The sequence below is a fragment of the Mya arenaria genome, chromosome 4, assembly GCF_026914265.1.
Source record: "Mya arenaria isolate MELC-2E11 chromosome 4, ASM2691426v1".
In the NCBI taxonomy this organism is placed as follows: Eukaryota; Metazoa; Mollusca; class Bivalvia; order Myida; family Myidae; genus Mya; species Mya arenaria.
The window spans coordinates 71,287,167-71,307,408 of NC_069125.1; the positions used below are offsets into that span (position 1 = coordinate 71,287,167).

At 36.8% G+C, this 20,242-nt stretch overlaps 1 protein-coding gene across 1 annotated transcript; it reads left to right on the forward strand.

The window, feature by feature from the left end:
- Nucleotides 1-1,866: 1,866 nt before the first annotated feature.
- Nucleotides 1,867-19,830, forward strand: LOC128229789 (PR domain zinc finger protein 14-like). The gene is made up of 11 exons (XM_052941611.1): nt 1,867-1,950; nt 11,372-11,646; nt 12,833-12,937; nt 13,809-13,969; nt 14,198-14,338; nt 14,617-14,761; nt 16,294-16,429; nt 17,969-18,095; nt 18,770-18,880; nt 18,989-19,142; nt 19,775-19,830. Exons 1-11 carry the CDS (start codon nt 1,898-1,900, stop codon nt 19,822-19,824), a joined length of 1,458 nt encoding a protein of 485 aa, XP_052797571.1. The 5' UTR covers nt 1,867-1,897; the 3' UTR covers nt 19,825-19,830.
- Nucleotides 19,831-20,242: the final 412 nt, after the last annotated feature.

Below are 20,242 nucleotides of genomic sequence, written 5' to 3' on the forward strand. Positions count from 1 at the left end.
CCTGCAGCCCCATTTTCACCTTAGCGGATTGATAACAAGACCGTAATTGGCGATACTAATACTGCTACGGACTTTGAACACTTTATCATAAAATACTAAAACTATGAGTTTATTTCCAATGTCTTTGTCTGTCTGTATATAATAAGCAATGCATAATTAGATACGTCTCAGAGAGTCAAAGCTTTTTAATCAGGCGAGACAAAATGACTGTCTCTTCTCCAGAAGCTACAGTTTTACTGCCACTTCTGAGAGTGGTTAATGGGGTTTTAAATTTTTCACTGTCAATTTTAATACCATTTTTACAAAAACAAGCGACTTGGTATCTGTATTAGACATCTTTTATGATCATTATCCGGCTATCCGAAGTCGACGTAATTGATATAAAGAAAATCAAATTCTACATTAAGGTTTCAAACAATCAAAGAGACATATGCTTTAATCAAAGAAGTTTGCCTTTTAAGATGTTATGTGCGAAATTGTTTCAAACAGCCTGAGAACCGTGACAGATTCAGCTCGCAAACGATCGTAAAATCAAAGGCGCAAATAGTGCATGCTTAAACCGTACAAAAAGGTAAAGGTAAATGTGTATTTCTTGTTCATACTACTGACATAGGGAGACTGACTGTGATGGAACATGGAATTGTTGACCACATAATGCAGACATGATTCAGATGTTGTCATCTCGCAAACAACTGATCCGTTACCATTCACCCACACGTCAATCCAACTCAAATTTAACTATAGGAACGAGCACCTTACTTCGCAAGATTGCGAGAAAGTGAACTGGCGGTGTTTATGTATATGTCTATGGCGGTGAGCCCGTGTTGCCATCATTGCAATGAATCGTAGCTCAAACAACAGATATATAAATGAAATTTTATGTATTTCGGGAAAAGTTATTATACACATGCTATTGACTCATATGTTTTATTTTACGATATTTCGTAAAACCATTTTTATGGCATTGATAAATGCGCTTTGTTCATTCAAAGCTTGTGTTACGTTTTCCCTTCATCCATACGAGTTCGACCCGGCCTGTGACTTAGTACCTTGACGTTGGACAATACATAAATGGCCAGTCTTAACGGTTGGAATTCAAGAAATGGCGTGTTTAGTTCTATTCTTGTGGTATATAAATGGCCAGTCTTAACGGTTGGAATTCAAGAAATGACGTGTTTAGTTCTATTCTTGTGGTATACAAATGGCCAGTCTTAACGGTTGGAATTCAAGAAATGACGTGTTTAGTTCTATTCTTGTGGTTTATAAATGGCCAGTCTTAACGGTTGGAATTCAAGAAATGACGTGTTTAGTTCTATTCTTGTGGTATATAAATGGCCAGTCTTAACGGTTGGAATTCAAGAAATGACGTGTTTAGTTCTATTCTTGTGGTATACAAATGGCCAGTCTTAACGGTTGGAATTCAAGAAATGACGTGTTTAGTTCTATTCTTGTGGTATACAAATGGCCAGTCTTAACCTCCACTCCCTACGATATGCATTTAGGAAATGATATATTTAAAACCATTCTTGAGAACGTGAAAAAAGAAAGAAAACATTTGCACACGTTGAACGTCACTCATAATTATACGTTTCAATTTTTACACATGCTGTTCGATTATACAATTTATATACTGCAGCTAAACATTGGATTCGAATGATCCCGGATAACAATACAATTTGCAACGACAAATGTAGCCAATAGCAAAAGGAATTACAAACTCGGATTGGCTGTAGCGAGCGTCTGAACTGTATTAGCTCATGAATATTCATGCCTCAGCATCCATACTAGTCCCGCGCGGTCCTCTCTTTACTTAAATGGTATTATAACCCAATGCCATATCTTATCCTATAGTAAAGTCAGAAGCATTACATTTTCAAATTTACAAATTGTGTGAAGGATGTTTCGACCCGGCTTTATTCCAAACGCAAACATGCAACAACACTGTACCAGGTAAGACTGTTCTCGACCACACCTACATTCAATTATCATATATATTATTAAATAATAAACTTATGAGATCCAGAAAAATATATATGCATTTTTTATATTTGTCTGTAATTTCAAGCACAAGTAACCTTATATATATATATATATATATATATATATATATATATATATATATATATATATATATATATATATATATATATATATATATATATATATATATATATAAGAATAAAAGTCGTTTGAAATCTGTTTTATATTAAATTGTTTTGTTCGATGTACTGAAAGATGAAAAATGCGCTTACTTCCATTAATACAAATAACTACAATAAAATTAATTTTCAACACGATTCGAGTGCTGAAATGGACCTCCGAGAAAGTTCGCTTTGTAAACTTAAACGTTTGATCATACAGCTTAATTGATCCGGTATTAAAAGCATGTTGTACCACCGTACGGATGGTAAACTCTTACACCATGGTAACTGATGAATGAACGAACATATTTTAAAACAAATGCAATACTTTATGGAATCTTTTCAAATTTACCAACAATATAAATTCATTTTATTACATTTTTTATACATTCACCACTTATGATTCTTCGAGACTACGACAATGGATTAAAAGTATTAAAAAATCCTATGTACATTTCATTACACATTTAAAGAGATACTTTATACATGCAGTGTTATTAAATATTCATTGTGACTATATCTGTATGAGCTAATACAGGATGGTGTTATAATAGAGCACGAACATATTCAGATGGAATCATGGTAAACCGTGTCAGTTACTGCACGCGCTAGCTTTCCCAAACGCCTGCTTAACACAACTAAGGCGACATTTTAATAATTAATTACCAATGGTCATTTGGTATCTATTCAGTGATTCCAAAATCAGTGGATCTAAATGCTGCGCGCCTCCGGTCAGGCACTAACGAGCATTCTGGGACCGACCAGTCCATTAGAAAGAACCGCGTTCCTCAAACGGCCATGTAGAAGTATTCTACTACGACATTTATCTTTTTAAAAATTAAAATCCTTGTGCTTGAACGTGATTTGATAAAGATTCAGTTGATGTACGGTTAATGGTGACAACAGAACAACATAATCATGCAATTTTAGTATCTTGAACCTCATGCGACTTCCAAACCAGTATAAAGACTTCTTATGCATTTCCTAATCTTGTTTATTTAAATAAGCACACCAAAGGAGCAATAGTTTGATGTCGCAGTTATAAGGTGTTTTTTTATACGGATGTAAAAATAATGTTAACTGGTTGTTAGCAAAATAAACCACGAATTACTCACAATGAGACGAACTTTGGTAGTCGCTGTTAATTTTATGATATGTTCATACTTTGTGATTTGTCAACTTTTTTTTGTATTGAGTATCACGCATAGTATTTTATTTATTATATATTATTTACCTAAAGGGAACGCGAGTAGGGCATACGATGTATTCTAGCAGTTCCAATAGAACCAGTCCATATGGACCTGCGTGAAAAACACTCAACGTTGAAAACGACGTACGATGAAAATCATAATGAACATTAGTATCGCCATTTATGGTTTTCGGAAGAATTGCACTTTTGAATTTCAAAGTGAATCATATTGAATTAGTAATATTGCTGTTCAACTAACGAAAAACTAACACTAAAAACGACGTTGTGGTCCATTTACCTCTGTGAATTTTTGCAAATGACATGAAACTATTTTTAAATTAATTAATTTCAAACTAGCAAGCATATTGAGTCGATACACCGAGTTAAATTCAGTAAGGCGAAGTATATTTTATAGCATTATTCACGATATTCCATGTGCAAAAAGCAATATGATATTTTAATGCCGTAACAAAACCAACCACGAAACCCACAAAAAGTCAGTAATTAATTAAATACACCAGATTGTTAATCAAAGACTTAATATGTGAGCAGAAACAACTTTGACTGAGTAACGCATTTCAATGTGTTTTGCTCGCGCATGTACACTTATGTAACAATGAGTGAGATCAAATATAGTAATAAATAAATCAATTGCCAAATAAAACAATATTCACAAAGAACACTACTAGCCAAATAAACCTACCGGAACCAAAAATATCCTGGCAATATTTTCACACGCATCGAGCCATACCTAAAACAACTGTTTAAAAAGCACCCATACGGTTCTTAAAATACCGAATAAATATTAAGTAATTGTTTTAAATTGATCCTCTGAGTGAAAAGACAAAGTCGGAGTAATGGGTAATTCGACATCTCTAATTCATGAATTGCCGTTTTATGTCACCGAAATAATTACGGTCTGTTTTTAAATCATAAAAGTTTTCGTTTACTTTATTGTTTATGTTTTATGACTGTGAGGAATAGATCTTAATTATTGACTCAATTATAACATAAATACAAAACCATGGAACGTATACATGTGTCGCATGATGGCCCTTTACTGTTTTGTTTTATTACTGTGGGAAATACATATTATTACAGACTCAGTAATGATAATTATGCAAAATGATGAAAATTATAAATGTGCTGCATCAAGGGCTTTTTACCCAAAGTAGAGTTTATTTTGCGAAAAGTGCAATATTCAGCGATTATTTCCCAATTTTTGTGATGGGACAAATTCAACCCAGTGATGTTTTAAGGAACTCTGCTTCATGTTATGTAATAAGGCTTATAGTGTTATTTAACTAACAAAATTACATATAGCATGTGTAGAATTGAGTGCAAATATAATTGCATTTTGCCAAAATATCTTTAAGCAGTTTTTATCAGTATTTGTGTAAAGGGATTTCTGAACACTAAAATACAATATATTTTGAAATCTAACTTTACGAACCAAAACCTTCTTTGCGACAGTATTAAAGAGGTTCACACTTCGAGCTATTATTATTATTTTAATCATTTAAAAGTACAAACTTTCTTGACGTCATCTCAAAACACCCGAATGTGCAATGTCATGGAAGCTCCTGTCGTATGCACGCGCATATGATGTGTTGTCTTCTAGAAGAGCGCAGTGAGTGACGTCACGTTTTCAATGATTTAATGACTCAACTAATGAAAAAGACTCATGTAAAAATAGATTATCGTTTTTTTCGGAAAGAAACTTACATAAAGTATATGTTTGAATAAGGACAATATAAATATTGTTAACAGATAGATAGCTGGATACACTTTTATTTGCCGAAGTAGTGCAGAGCAAAACATATTTACAAAACATATTTCAAAGATAAATAAAGCTTTTATACAACAAAAAAAATCAATTAGAGCGTGCTTGTCATATAAAAATAGTACATTCAACTGTATTTACATTTTATCAACAACCTCATGCATACATTGTAGTGAAACAGAACAATTGCTACAATAATTAGTGCTCCTATTTGAAAAGGTAGATAACCATTTTGTAAAAGCAGTTTTAAGAATTAAATTAAAGTGACACTCTTATTCAAAATCAGTACATACTCATGTATAACAAATATCAATTTTGACTGCTAAACCATTAACTACTTACTTAATAATGCTTAATGGAAAATATTAATTAATGATAACATTATTGCAACCGTGTATTTAATAGCAGAAAGCGCAAAAATATTAAATGATTGGTGAATGCTAAAAGGTTTACTGCGGTCTACTATAGTCTCATAACGTAGAAATACCGTGTTTTATGCTAATTTATTTTTATCCTTTATAAGAACCATTGTTTTCGACATTTATTCATCTTTTTTAGACTATTAAAACAATACTATTAATTGTGGTATATCTTATTTGGGAGTAAGAGTGCATCTTTAAACGGAAACAAAAGCTGCGGGATAGAAAATCATTTCCTAAATACAAACTCAATTTTTAATTGTGCATTTCTAAATAATAATGATGCGTACGACCGTTTATTAATGTTTACACTTCTTGTTAAGGCACTGATACAAAGGACGGGTTCATTTTCTTTGATGTAGTTCTAACATTCGCAAAATGCAAACTACAGAACCCAGACTTGTCGACAGTGACTGTCGTGATAAGTTTTAATCAGGCACATTTAATTAACGATCAACGCAAACAAGGTTTCAATTAACAACGCTCTGTTTCTTTTAAAACAAAGAAATAGGGCTACGTAAGGTATTGACGAATACGTTAAATGAATTTAACCATTCGGGCACAGAATATATAATGGTTATCAATTCTAAATAGTCATTTGAACTAGGCAGATCAATCATGAACAGCAGCAATGGTAAGCGTAAAAATTTAAGATTGTCTAGACCCTTCTTGTCTCCATCAGATCCGAGCCGCTCTTGTTTCTACCACCACGTCATGTCTTTCTGACCTTTCTTGTCTCTCCGTTTCCTATTGTTGCTATGACCTTGTCTCTCCAAACCCTCTTGTCTCTCCGACCCCTCTTGTCTCTCCAACCCCTCTTGTCTCTCCGACCCCTCTTGTCTCTCGAACCCTCTCGTCTCTCCAACCCTCTCGTCTCTCCGACCCCTCTTGTCTCTCTGATCCCTCTCGTCTCTCCAACCTATCTTGTCTCTTCGACCCCTTTTGTCTCTCAGACCCCTCTTGTCTCTCCAACCCCTCTTGTCTCTCCGACCCCTCTTGTCTCTCTGATCCCTCTTGTCTCTCCAACCCCTCTTGTCTCTCCGACTCCCCTTGTCTCTCCAACCCCTATTGTCTCTCTGACCCGCCTTGCCTTGTTAAACCCTCTTGTCTCTCTGACCGTGTCTCTCCAAACCCTCTTGTCTTTCCGACTCCCCTTGTTGTAGCCCCAACCCCTATTGTCTCTCCAACCCCTCTTGTCTTTCCAACCCTCTTGTCTCCGACCCCTCTTGTTCCTCTGACCCCTCTTGTCTCTCCAACCCCTCTTGTCTCTCCAACCCCTCTTGTCTCTCCAACCCCTCTTGTCTCTCCGACCCCTCTTTTCTCTCCGACCCCTCTTGTCATTCTGACCATTCTTGTCACTCCAACCCTCTTGTCTCTCCGACCCCTCTTGTCTCTCTGACCCTCTTGTCTCTTCGACCCCTCTTGTCTCTCCAACCCCTCTTGTCTCTCCGACCCCTCTAGTCTCTCCAACCCCTATTGTCTCTCCGACCCCTATTGTCTCTCCAACCCCTCTTGTCTCTCCGACCCCTCTAGTCTCTCCAACCCCTATTGTCTCTCCGACCCCTATTGTCTCTCCGACCCCTCTTGTGTCTCCGACCCCTATTGTCTCTCCAACCCCTCTAGTCTCTCCAACCCATATTGTCTCTCCGACCCCTATTGTCTCTCCGACCCCTCTTGTGTTTCCGACCCCTCTTGTCTCTCCAACCCCTCTTGTCTCTCCGATCCCTCTTGTCTCTCTGACCCTTCTTGTCTCTACAACCCCTCTTGTCTCTACAACCCCTCTTGTCTCTCCGACCCCTTTTCTCTCTCTGACCATTCTTGTCTCTCCGACCCCTCTTGTCTTTGACCCCTCTTGTCTCTCTGACCATTCTTGTCTCTCCGACCTCTCTTGTCTCTCCGACCTTAAAATGGAATTAATTGTCATGTAATTACTTTTTTAGGAAAACGCGCCAATCTGTTCGCGCACTTAAAGTCATTTCAGAAATAACGTCATTAAAATTGTGTTCGAGACCTGTGCGTGTTCAAATTTGATTTTGAACCGAGAGGGTGCTTCAATTTCGAAAAAGTTAATATATAAAATTTATATTTCTACTGTTTGAATCAGTGAAATACCAATTCTATTTCACTGATAACATCCTGAAGTAGCATGCATCCGTCTCGACTGCCGTGAACGAGAAGTAATAGAGGTTGTCAAAAACAGTAAAGAATGTCCCATCGTTATGATTGTATTGAATATAAACACATTTAAATTTCTAAACAGTTTCGATAAGGAGTTAAGGCAAACTAATCATTATGTTTAACAAAGCGCTATAATTGAATTAAGGGTAGCATTCGCAAATGACGCAAAACGACAGGACAGCTTCCCATGACCAGAAAAAGGCAGTAATAGGCGAAATACCGATGTTGGTCCTCTTGCTGTATTCATTGTGTTTAAATATGGAACAGGACTTGATATGCGTATGAAATGTCTGGACCTCTCAATAATTAATTATGTGCATTGCTCGAAAACTACAATGAATGCTACCTAATTTTAGAAATTAAGACTTAATCTAGTTTTGCAATCAAATGAGAGAACATCAGAACATCCAGGAAGTTAAGGAATTGACGCAATCTGAAGTGTCTGGTAGAGGAAGGTGAATTGAATAGAATAAATGCATCTAATTAAAGTTTTCCATGAAACACTCATATATCAATATGATTCAGTCATACAAATACATTGAGTAAATTTCACGAAAGAAGTAAAATCTGCAGCAATTTATTATTTTTATCTTTGGAGTTCGCTAGTATATTTGCATTTTGAAAACCGGAAAGCACTTCAGTTTTACCACCCATAAGGACCCTTCTACCAATACCATAGACGGTACTTTCTTTGAAACTATAAGTCTGAAGTATCTGCTGAAATGAGAATCAAATGTTTTAGTGGACCTATCTTTCGTTTTGCACGCATTTCTACAAAACATTTTAAATCGCCAACCATATGTTTCGAACATAACAAATATTTTGGTTTGATTTTGTAAGATTAAACCTGACCATAGTTAATTAAACTCAGTTTAATCTTAACACATGTTCACTTGTGTTCGTACTTGAGCGTATCCCTACCGTCTGCCTCCAAACTGGGTCATCGTTAACCAGTCTGCTACTGCACTTGCTTGTCCTTGTAGGTGACATTGTATCTCCAAATAATTATTCTGATGATAAACCAACTACACGAAATTTGGTCAGTTCTAGAACATGTTATGTGTACTTTAATAACATATATTCTGTGTGTTCAGCAGTGAAACTTAAACTTCGAAACATCAAATGTTCAAGCTTTTCACACACTTTTATCACTTACCAGCTTTGGTAGTTTTCAATAAACTCATTTTCAGACAACATTGTGTTTCCTTACATTTCGTAACTGGCATGATGATTTGATTTAATAAGAGTTAAAAAAATTCATCGAAATGGTGGATTTCAAGCACACTTGTACTATTGCAGCTTCACGTAACAATGCGTTAGCTATATGCGGTAATAATTCGAAGAAAATACACCCTCAGTTTATATTCTGTAAACATATTCAATGCACAGGTGTTCGTCACATAGCCTGGATACAGTAATACATTCTTTTTTTAAATATATTTTTTTTTATTTGTAATATATTTTTTTATTTATTTATTTCGGTCAAGATAGTGAATACATGTCATTTGAAAAATTATTCCACAATTTTTCATGAAAGAAAATTAGTATAATATATAAATAAATATAAGGTAAACATGTGCAAAAATTCATCAATTCCAAACGGACCTTATCAATAGAGCATAGTTCCTAAAATAATTGAGATAATCTAATAATTTTTACTGTTCTGATAAGGTAAGATTCCCATCTACAAGAAAAATATAACTTTTATGCTAGTAAGATTGACCTTTACGCATATTCAAACAAAATGCACCGACCAGAAGCTGAAATTTGCCATTACGAAAGAACCGGGAGGTTGAAAAACAACTGATTTTTCCCCCCTAAAACACGTTAAAAACAGACTGACATGCAAACTTTCCGTATGGTTACAAAGATAAGCTTAAAATATCGCTCCTACCGTTAAAAACTCGTTGAGCAAGACGCGTATTTATCCAAATCGAACGTTTTTTGTTGAAGTATTTCTACTTCTACTTCGAATCACCTTCTTGCAATTTTGACCTTGACCGCGCACTCGGCTATGACTTAAATACAAGAAGCGTTTTCATTGGACGGCTACCATCGACTTTCCTTGTTTTAATGACGTAATTGGAAAAACATTCAAATGTGGTCCAAAGTGAAAGTAGAAATACTGCAACAAAAAACGTTCGATTTGGATAAATACGCGTCTTAATTTTTTTTTTCATAAAAAACTGTATCCAGGCAATGTGACGAGCACCTTTGATTCAATGCCTTCAGTGCTTATGGGAATACAGTACATATTTAAAACTGATTGCCAGGCAGAAAATTACAAGGAAAACTCATTAAAATCAGAAATATGTTCTGTGCTTTAGGGCTTTTGCACTGGCAACAATAATATGGCCACTACCGAGAAAGACATTTCATTTTTGTTGCGCGCGAGGGCTTTAGCACTTGCTGACATATTGTGTATGGCCAATTCTGCGGAATGGGATACTAGGATTAAAACACACCCACAAGATAGGGCCTGTTAGGACATTCTCTACGATACATTTAGCATCATAAAACGCTATTTATGCATAGTGCTGTTATTAAATATCTGGTTTATTTAGTTGGCGTTGAAATACTATTGCATTCAATAGTTTATATTCTATCATAAAAACCGTCCACTTCATAGCCATCATTGTACGAGTTTATTCACATACACACTGTTTTATGTTTGCTAAGCGTATGTGACATGGTTTTTTATACGTTTATTGTTGGTTATATTTTTAACCTTAATCCTTTCATCGATTCCAAGTTTATGTCAGTTTTCGACAATTTCCATTTTTTTCGCTATTTCATCATACGGAGTACAGCCCCTTTAACACGTTTATTGTTAATTGTTATCCACTGGGTTTGTTTCTGTAGTGTCTACTGTATTATGATGTGATAGCCTGCATGTCCAAGAAAAAAACTGTCACACTAAAACGGAATTTTGTCTTTATATGCTTTAAATAATTCAATCCTATCAAATGAGCTGATTTTCTTTTCTAATTGTTCTTTTTACTGGATCTGCTTCAACATCTCCATTTGCATATAGCGAGAACTCCACCGAGACGTTATAAAAACTTGAAATAAACGCTTCTTCGTTTTAGACTAATTAAAATTGGAACTGTCAAGGACACTGACAAAACAATTCGATTGCAAAATGTAAACTATCCTTGCTTTTTAAAAAACAACCATAACAACATCCTTTAAATTGTTTTGACTTTAATCTTAGAAACGAAATAAATGGCACAACGGTACGATGGCATCGCTGTATGACAGGGAATGCGCGCAGACCGCTGTGTATGATTAAGATAGTCATCAAATTAAACAGCGATGAGAAATAAGCAAGCCCTTTTTAGTCAGTTATTGCGTTGTTAACGCCAGGGTCTTTTAAAAATACATAAAATTGTTTTATTGAATCTGATTTTTTTTAAATCAATTACTTCTCGAAGGTAGTGTACGGCACAGATTAAAAGGCGACACTAAATTAATTTCAGGTATGGAGATTATTTCATATCAAAGACTAGCAGCGTTATAATGAAATTAAAACGTGTTTGCTGATATAATGCCTTCGATAAAATAGCGAACACATATATCACACCAGTTCTTGAGTTTGAAACACATTTGCAATTTGCATTTTTACGTGAAACAATTGAAATAGATTCTGTTATGTGAATAGTACTTGCAGTATGATGCCGATGAACCAGTTACAAATGATGTACCCACCGGCGCGGCCCCAGTTTGCGGGAGAAATGTTTCCGTTTAAGGCGCTGTCTGACCTGTCCAATCGCTTGTTTCCTGGGGCCGCCTTGCGGGAGCCGCGTATGCCCCGCGCCTTCTACTTCAGACAGGAGGACTTGGACAATGTGTTGTACGGCTACTCTAGACTTCCGGGAGGCACTCGAGCCGGTATGCACGCTCTCAGTGGCCTTAAAGTTGGGGAAATAACCCACGGTCAGTTGATATATAATATTGTTGAGAGATGATGAAGTGTATATCCCGCTTTATGGACCATATAAAGTGAATATCACTTTTGATTATATCCATAAAACGATATACACATCGATACTATCCGTATGTAAGTGTTTAATTAAGTATTAAGTAACACTCGTTGCATCAAGCTTATTATTCAAAACGCCACCACAAAACCCCGCGCTATTCTAAGAAGATAATGTCACTGACATAAATGCTCCTTCTGGTCGTTTATTTCGTGACAGCGTTCACACGGAGGTACGTCACGTCCTGATACACACGGGGGGTTGTTTAAATGAACTCGCTCATGTTTATGGACTATTTTCTTTTGCATATGATAACATTGTCAATTATTTTACTTTTTGAAACCGAAATTGCAGAAGAAGTGAAACTATAGTTTATTTTTTATCATTCTGATTGAAGTTGGGAGCTAAACCATACCGGTACAGTCAAGAAGACATAATAAAACGCATGGCTATATCTCTCGGCCACAAGGACTTACACAATTCTTGATATTTTAACCTTTTTCGAATACATTCGAAACATCACGTGATAATATCCACCAACCAACCACGCTACAATAATTTGTTGAATGGTTTTACTAACGATATTCAAAATAAGTTGTATTCAAAGACAATATTTGATCAAATATCACCATTTTTGAAATGTTCCACCTGTCAGTATCACAGTTTTGACAGTCCCAATGATTTGCTACATTTCATTTTAAAATACTTTCCCTTTTTTACAAACCATCAGCGAGTAAAAGAGATTTCTCTTTTTGCCGTCTATGGTTTGTTACATCATAGCCTCTCGGCCAATGGATAGGGCGGAAATATACCAAACATATAATAATATACTACTTATACTATACCATTGATAGACATATTCAACTTCTCTGACCATGCGAAATGTATATCTTCTTTGTTTGCAAAATGCTTAACTGAAAGGACTAGTTTTTTTTGCAATCTTATTTGTATTTGTCTTCTGATCGTTACAGATTTGTGTCTATTTGACCTAACCGACTGCCTATATACATGTAGGTGCTACCTAAATTAAAGCATATGATACTTATTACCTTCTTTCCAACTACTGCATTAAACAACTTTATTCTTGACGGTAAATCTCAGACACGAGTAACAGACATGTGTCGTGATTTGTGTTGTTCTAGGTATTGACCGAATCTTGTCACACGGCCCTAACTCTCCGAGCCCCTACATGGTGTCCCCTTACAAGTACTCGCGCACAGAGCCGCCACCCCACGAACTGCCTCCGGGTGAGTCTCAGTGTACTGTATATTGCAGTTATCTCCTGTACGCTCACATACCCTTAGAAACGTTTTGTTGGGTATTCACGTTCAGTTTTCAAGAGTTAAGTGGTCTTCAGCTTAAAAAGAACCACTCATCCCTGTATGCTTGCACAATAATCTCGAGACCAGTCGCCTTGGATATTGTATTTTATCAAAGTGTCTATGATCTTATTATCTGTAAAACAAAGATAGTATATACTTTAATATAAGATAAAATTGCGGAGATTGAGGCTAAGGAGACAGAAACTAAGCTATAGAAAGTCCTGCCAAAGAGCAATTGATAAACTGGCCAGTGGTATTGCAGTAGTTGAAGTAATAGTGGAGTCTCCAGAGGATAATTCGTTAATTGTGTTGATGCTAATAAGATGAAATGGGAAACACAGAGCTGCTTAATTATTTTGGAATTGAAATCATGAGCGAAACATGGAGGTAGTGACAACGCGCCGATTGATACATTACCTTCAAAGTTAATTTGCAACATAGGACTGTTGACAGTAAGATATTTCACCTCTTTTATAGTCGTTTGTGATTTTCCTCTTTAGAAATGCTTTGCGCAGTAATAACTTACACATTTTTGACATTTTCAAACTGCAGTAATTCATAGTTATATTATGCTAGATTGTTGGTACAGAATATATACAAAAAAATAGTTCAGGTTAAAAGTCACTAAATCTTTTATAAGTCATATAACACCAAAGCACGAGTTCATTCCCTTCAAACGACTGTGTAGTCGTCGGTAATCCATGGCTCTACCTTTATTCTGTATGCCTGGGATATTATTTCTCAATGTCTTAATAGTAAATTTAAAGTTAAATGATAAGTTTCATACATATTATAGAGCTGTGTATATGCCCAACGACGTTCGCCGGTCTGGTTCACTACGGTGTCTTCTGTCGGAAGCAGACGATAGAGAAAGGCACGCGGTACGGACCGTTCAAGGGCAAGGTCGTCAACACGAGCGAGATCAAGTCCTTTGACGATAACACGTTCATGTGGGAGGTACGTGCAACGAAAAACCTTTTGAGTTAACAGAAATATATTTAAAAGAAAGAAATACTACTTTAAATGTTTTGCTTAACCAGACACATATGTATTTTTCATTAATCAAAATATCAATGAATCTTTAAAAAATCATGAGTAAAGCAAGCTAGTCTTTTTCTTTTCTGTCAGGAATGTGTATTCTGGACTAAATAAGCTTTTGAATAAAAACACACAATTTGTTCGTAGATATTTAAAGAGGGAAAACTAAGCCATTTCATCGACGGGCGCGGGGCCACCGGAAACTGGATGTCTTATGTGAACTGCGCGCGTCATGTGAGCGAGCAGAACGTCACCGTAGTGCAGGACGGCACCCAAATATACTACGAGGTACGTGATTAGAAATCGGCGGTAATAATCGATTACAACTAAACAGATGACTTTGCATTAGAAACCGTTGATTTGAAAGATTGTAGATGATACACATTTGACAATACCGCAGCTATTTTTATATTACATGCCATGTGCAGTACAGAATAATCGTTGAGCTTTGTAACGGAGGAGTTCAAAACAATAACATTACAATTTACTGCCATTACAGCTTTGCCAATTAACTGCCTATGTAACCATATACGCATTACGTCTTTATATGATTGGCCATTGTGTAGCTGTGTCGAGATGTACCAGTGGGGACAGAGCTGCTCGTCTGGTACGGAGACGCCTACCTTCAGTTCATGGGTATCCCTGTCACGCTGAGTTCCGCCGACGGTCAGGCAGCCGACCCCGCCGCCCTGGAGGAGGACGCCAAAGAATGTGAGAAATGGACAATGCCTCGTCCTTTGAATGTATTAGTCTTTTGTAGTACATTATAATACTTTTGTTTTACATTTATTACTTCATGGGTTTTGTGCAAAAAATCCAATTGCGTATCTTTGTCGCACAAACTGATATTCATACAAATCTATTTGAAAATCAAGAGAAGAACCACAAGTCTTTATATGCAGAAAGATTTCAGATGTTTGTTAACAGCGCCTACTAATGGCGTTTTCTTGCAGTCATTTAAGTTGAGGCATTATTACTCTTCTGAGAATCGCGCTTTTTCATTTCCTTCCACTGTCTAGGGTATTTTATGGGGATTATAAGGATATGTTTCCGAGAGAAAGGCGTCATTATTCTACACAGTGCCGTAAAAGGGTACGAAGATTACCCGAATAATTATCTTTGTTCACGATCTCGCTAGATTGGCCATTTTCACGCATTTGAAATCGAGATGATATTTTACGACATTCGACCACAGATAGACGTGCAGTTTATGACACTCTATTTCAAATCTGAGCTCAAATACAGCACTTTATTATCTAAACCAAATGTTTCGAATGGAGAAATGAATTAGTACTATCCTTATAATGGCTTCCTGATATAATAAAAAAGATAATGTACAATAAACTTCGGGTTATAACGACGGAAATAAAGAAGTACTCCGACTGCCATTAATTGGGTATTTCTGAGATGTTTTCTCGATGACAATGACAGTCCTTACAGAAATAGTGAAAGGGCAAATATGAGTAGCGATAATATGTAGTGTCAACTTTACTTCTTTCCATAAATAATGATATTAATAATGTCTCAATTACATTTTAATGAATGCACTTTTGGAGGACTTTTAAACTGGGAAAATAGTATAGATAATTCCTTAGGGGAGTACATTCTGAGGCTTCATATTTGGGGTTGAGTCCAAATGTATGCCATATTGTACAGTACATATCCGTTTACTTGAATTAATATAATTGAATTTCAGTTATTTCGTCGTAATTTATTTTTACCGTTCTAGTGTTTTACGAATAAAAGTATTTTACTGATTTAAAAAAAAAAGTTTGAAATATATACATTCGAGTGGAGCTAAAAGGAAATCATTGTTCGTTCTAAACTCACCTCACCACACGGGTACTCATTAAAATATAGGGAGGTAGCGAAACACGTACTCGTGGGCCCCCTTTTTAGAGCTACGTCATTCAAGTATGTGCACTGTACACATTTAAAGGGTGCCCTCTAGAGTAGTCCACCTAAATGGCCGTCAACGAGTCTTTTGACGATTTTTTTTAATATGGCAGACTCGTGACAGGGATACATAAGAAATGTCTAAATAATAAAAAAAGTATCCCTGATCGCTCATTATTGTAGCTACCCTCTAGAGCAAAACGCCATAGAGGTGCGTTTAGGCTCAGTCAAGATTAACTGTATTTAGTGTATATATACTAATATAGTTATGGTAATAACCATATCAATATGAAGATTTACAGCCTTCAATGCTACATGTACAAGTAACCCTTGTATGTTTATTACAGTAAGTGGTGGTGAGGGTTTCAAGTGTGAGCGGTGCGGAAAGGTCTTCGCCTACCGCTACTACCGGGATAAGCACCTAAAGTACACCCGCTGTGTTGACCAGGGAGACCGCAAGTTTCCCTGCCACATCTGCTCCAGGTGGGCATCGGTAGCAAGCGAACGTATAAGCTGCACTCTCACAGATTTGACGTTTTGTGAACTTTTTTATTTTTTGTCTTGGAACTAGCCAATTTTTGCGAAAATCAATGGATAGCAGTTATATAAGACTGCTGACAAAAAAACAACAATAGATCGCAGATTTTTATACTTAAGTTCAAAAATGGATGTTCAATGCATTTTTCTTAACCCGTTAGTAACGGTTTAACCCATAAAACAATAATTTTCGAACGGAAATATGAAAATCTACGATCTGATTTTTGTCATCAATCTTATATCATTGGTTTGGAGATATTTACACAAAAATTGCTCTTTCCAAGACAAAAAATAAGAAGTTGTAATAATGGTAAATCTGTGAGAGTGCAGCTTTTACGTGCGTCGTGAACATGTTTTTGTTTGTTTATGTGTTGAATGCTTACAATTGCATATTTTGTTTTATATATTCTCACTTACACTCCTACCATATATACCTAGTCTGGAAAGAAAGTGTGCACTTATTATTTTAAATATCTCCGATATAAATGGGATACATTTTAATGGAACGGTGCAACACAAGGTAAACATATATGTCATCGGAAACGTGTTTGGTTGCATTCTTCAAGTATTTTATTAAGGGAAAATCATATCTGATTTTAAATAGGCCAATTCGTTTGGATTTGGCATGACATAATTTAGGCAGTGGACTCAGGTTCTATTCACAGGGGTAAGATTTAATTAAAGTAAGCACGACAGTCGGGTTTAAGTATGGGGAACGGGAGGAGACTGCTTACTGGAGACGGGTATATTCGGTCGTGGGTGTGTGATGGTTATGGGTTGGACCATGGGGGTGAGGTTATCGGGGAAAAAACATTGCTGTTGTTCATGATAACCTAAATGATTCAATTCTTCGACCTGAAGCAGTTTCATTTTTGCAACGACACGGACGTGCTATTTTGAGGTACTGCAATGTTTTCTAACAGTATTGGCATCAACGCATTGCGCTTTCCCGCCCTTTCCCAGATATGAATGTAGTAGAGCATATCTGAGAGGAGTGATGTGTGAGGATGGGTTTCAGGATGGGGCGATATGAACAACTCCTCAATACGTCATACGACGTTACGTTCGGTCCGAGCACGGCCGAATAGTCGCTTGACTTAACATTAGGGGTGGTCAAACACGATATAACACAAAACCCACATCACAACTATGAACAGAACATGACGCGTTTAAAACGTCAAAGGCATGATTGTTGACGCAGTTTGCAACTTTTCTGCTTTACCCATAACTTCCTTCGTTTGCAAATAGTCGCTTTAACTGCAATAATTTTAAAATAACAAATGCACATGACAATAAACAGAAATTGCTCTATAGATTGATTCCAAACATCATACATTTCCCTTAAATGTAATGAATAAAAACTTAAATGCACACTTACTTTGGTAACGGAATGTACATTTAAATAAGTTCAAATATGTCCAGATAAAGTGTGTTTTACAAGAGCGTGTGTTACATGCTTAATATAATTATATATATTTTTTGCAGATCGTTTGAGAAGCGGGACCGGTTACGGATTCACATTTTACACGTGCATGAGAAACACCGGCCCCACAAGTGCAGCGTGTGCGCAAAGAGTTTCAGCCAGTCCTCCAGTCTCAACAAACACATGCGGGTAAAACGAAACATTACGTATTAAACGCTGTTGTGCGTGCGCTGTTGCTCCAACAAATCATTATGCCCTCGGTTAGTGTAAAGTGAAATGAGGACAATAACACATGGTTTGTTTGGTTTTTAGAAATAAAACAGAGATCGTAACAAACAATACATGCTCTAACGCAGTGATTTTCTCTAACACAGTGATTTTCTCTAACACAGTGATCTCCCTCTAACCAGTGATCTCCCTCTAACACAGTGATTTTCCTCTAATTAGTGATCTCCCTCTAACCAGTGATCTCCCTCTAACACAGTGGTTTTCCTCTAACACAGTGATCTCCCTCTAACACAGTGATCTCCCTCTAACCAGTGATCTCCCTCTAACACAGTGATCTCTATCTAACACAGTGATCTCCCTCTAACACAGTGATCTCCCTCTAACACAGTGATCTCCCTCAAACACAGTGATCTCCCTCTAACCAGTGATCTCCCTCTAACACAGTGATCTCTATCTAACACAGTGATCTCCCTCTAACACAGTGATCTCCCTCTAACACAGTGACCTCTATCTAACACAGTGATCTCCCTCTAACACAGTGATCTCCCTCTAACACAGTGATCTCCTGAATGATTTTATTGTTCAAAATATTCGTCCGTGAAAGCTGATCTTTATTTATGTTTTGTTTACTGCAGGTTCACAGCGGCGAGCGGCCGTACAAGTGCGTGTACTGTAACAAGTCGTTTACGGCGTCCAGCATCCTGCGGACACACATCCGCCAGCACTCTGGTGAGAGGCCCTTTAAGGTGAGAAGGCGTCCAATCGGTTCTTTCCTTAGTTTGAGCTATCGCTTCAGTAGTAACTGCAATCTTTAAAACTAATCCCGTAACTTATACATGATAATCTGTTTTCAGTGTAAATATTGCGGGAAAGCGTTTGCATCGCACGCAGCACATGACAGCCACGTACGCCGTACACATCCACAGGAAAAAGCTACCACGTGCAAGGAGTGTGGACAACAATTTGGTCATCTTTTCGACCTGAAATTGCACATGCGCGTTCATGAAGGTACACTTCATTCTTTATATCAGGGTGCACACTAAGGTTTATAATGCATCATATGAACGCTATGCTAGCCGATCGCATTCAGATTTATCGCTGATATAAATTTTCCTCTTACATAAGGATTTCAAAGTGACGTTGTAGGGAATTTAATGTGCGAGTATAAATATATATCACGCCGCCAACATACGTAAATGACGCAACTCCATTGGTCCAGGACTGGTCACGCGGTGACCCCATATTTTTCCATATTGGGTAACTAAATTTATATCGTACCAAAATGGCGTCCATTTTCTGATTCCTATGAATAAATGAAACATTTAAACATGTAAACAGGTTGTCGACGTGATATATAGGCTACGGGGTTATAAGGTGACCCGAAATGGGATATACGGTGCGCAGGAAACCATATTCGGATCCGAGCTCTCATCCGATATGGTTTCCTGCGCCCCGTATATCCCATATAGGGTCACCTACTAACCCCGTAACTTATAACATATGCATTCAATTTTTGTTCAGATTGTATGAGGGGAGACAAACTTTACTGCTTTGCTTTGAAAGGGAATTTTCAGATTTTGTAATTAACATTGCTCTGTTGGAATTATACATGGTTATAATGTGTTGTCTGTTTCCTCTAGGTTCGAACCTTCCAACAGCCCAGAGGCTCTTAATATCGCAGGCCCTTTGATTCTACCACTCGGGAAATTCATTGACCCGTGGGACGTATTTAAGCATTGTGTCGAGAAGACTGAGATAATATTTTGTAATTTGTTTATTAACTTGTTGATGCTTATAACTTCAGTTATTTGTAATGTACATATACTTCGAAGTGCAATAAACTGATAAAGTATGCTATTCTATTTGAAATCGTAGTCAGTATTTCCTTCGAAAGACAGTTATATTTATCTATTATATCCCTATCAAATTCCTTTTCCATATCCAACAGTGAAAATACAGCACGCCGTATTGAAAAATCCGTATCATGATACTGTCGTTTTCTGATTCCGTATCATGCGAGTACCGTGTATAATCTCGGAACTACTTCCGCGTTGCTAAAAATAGCGTGACCAAAACCTCTAGTAAAACCTGTCAACATTTAAATTTTA

Bases quoted from the DNA above. Each gene is read 5' to 3' on its own strand.
- LOC128229789 (XM_052941611.1), top strand. From the start codon at position 1,898: ATGTTTCGACCCGGCTTTATTCCAAACGCAAACATGCAACAACACTGT. The intron at 13,970-14,197 runs GTACGTGCAACG...ATTTGTTCGTAG, and splicing joins ATAACACGTTCATGTGGGAG to ATATTTAAAGAGGGAAAACT. The intron at 18,881-18,988 runs GTGAGAAGGCGT...ATCTGTTTTCAG, and splicing joins CTGGTGAGAGGCCCTTTAAG to TGTAAATATTGCGGGAAAGC.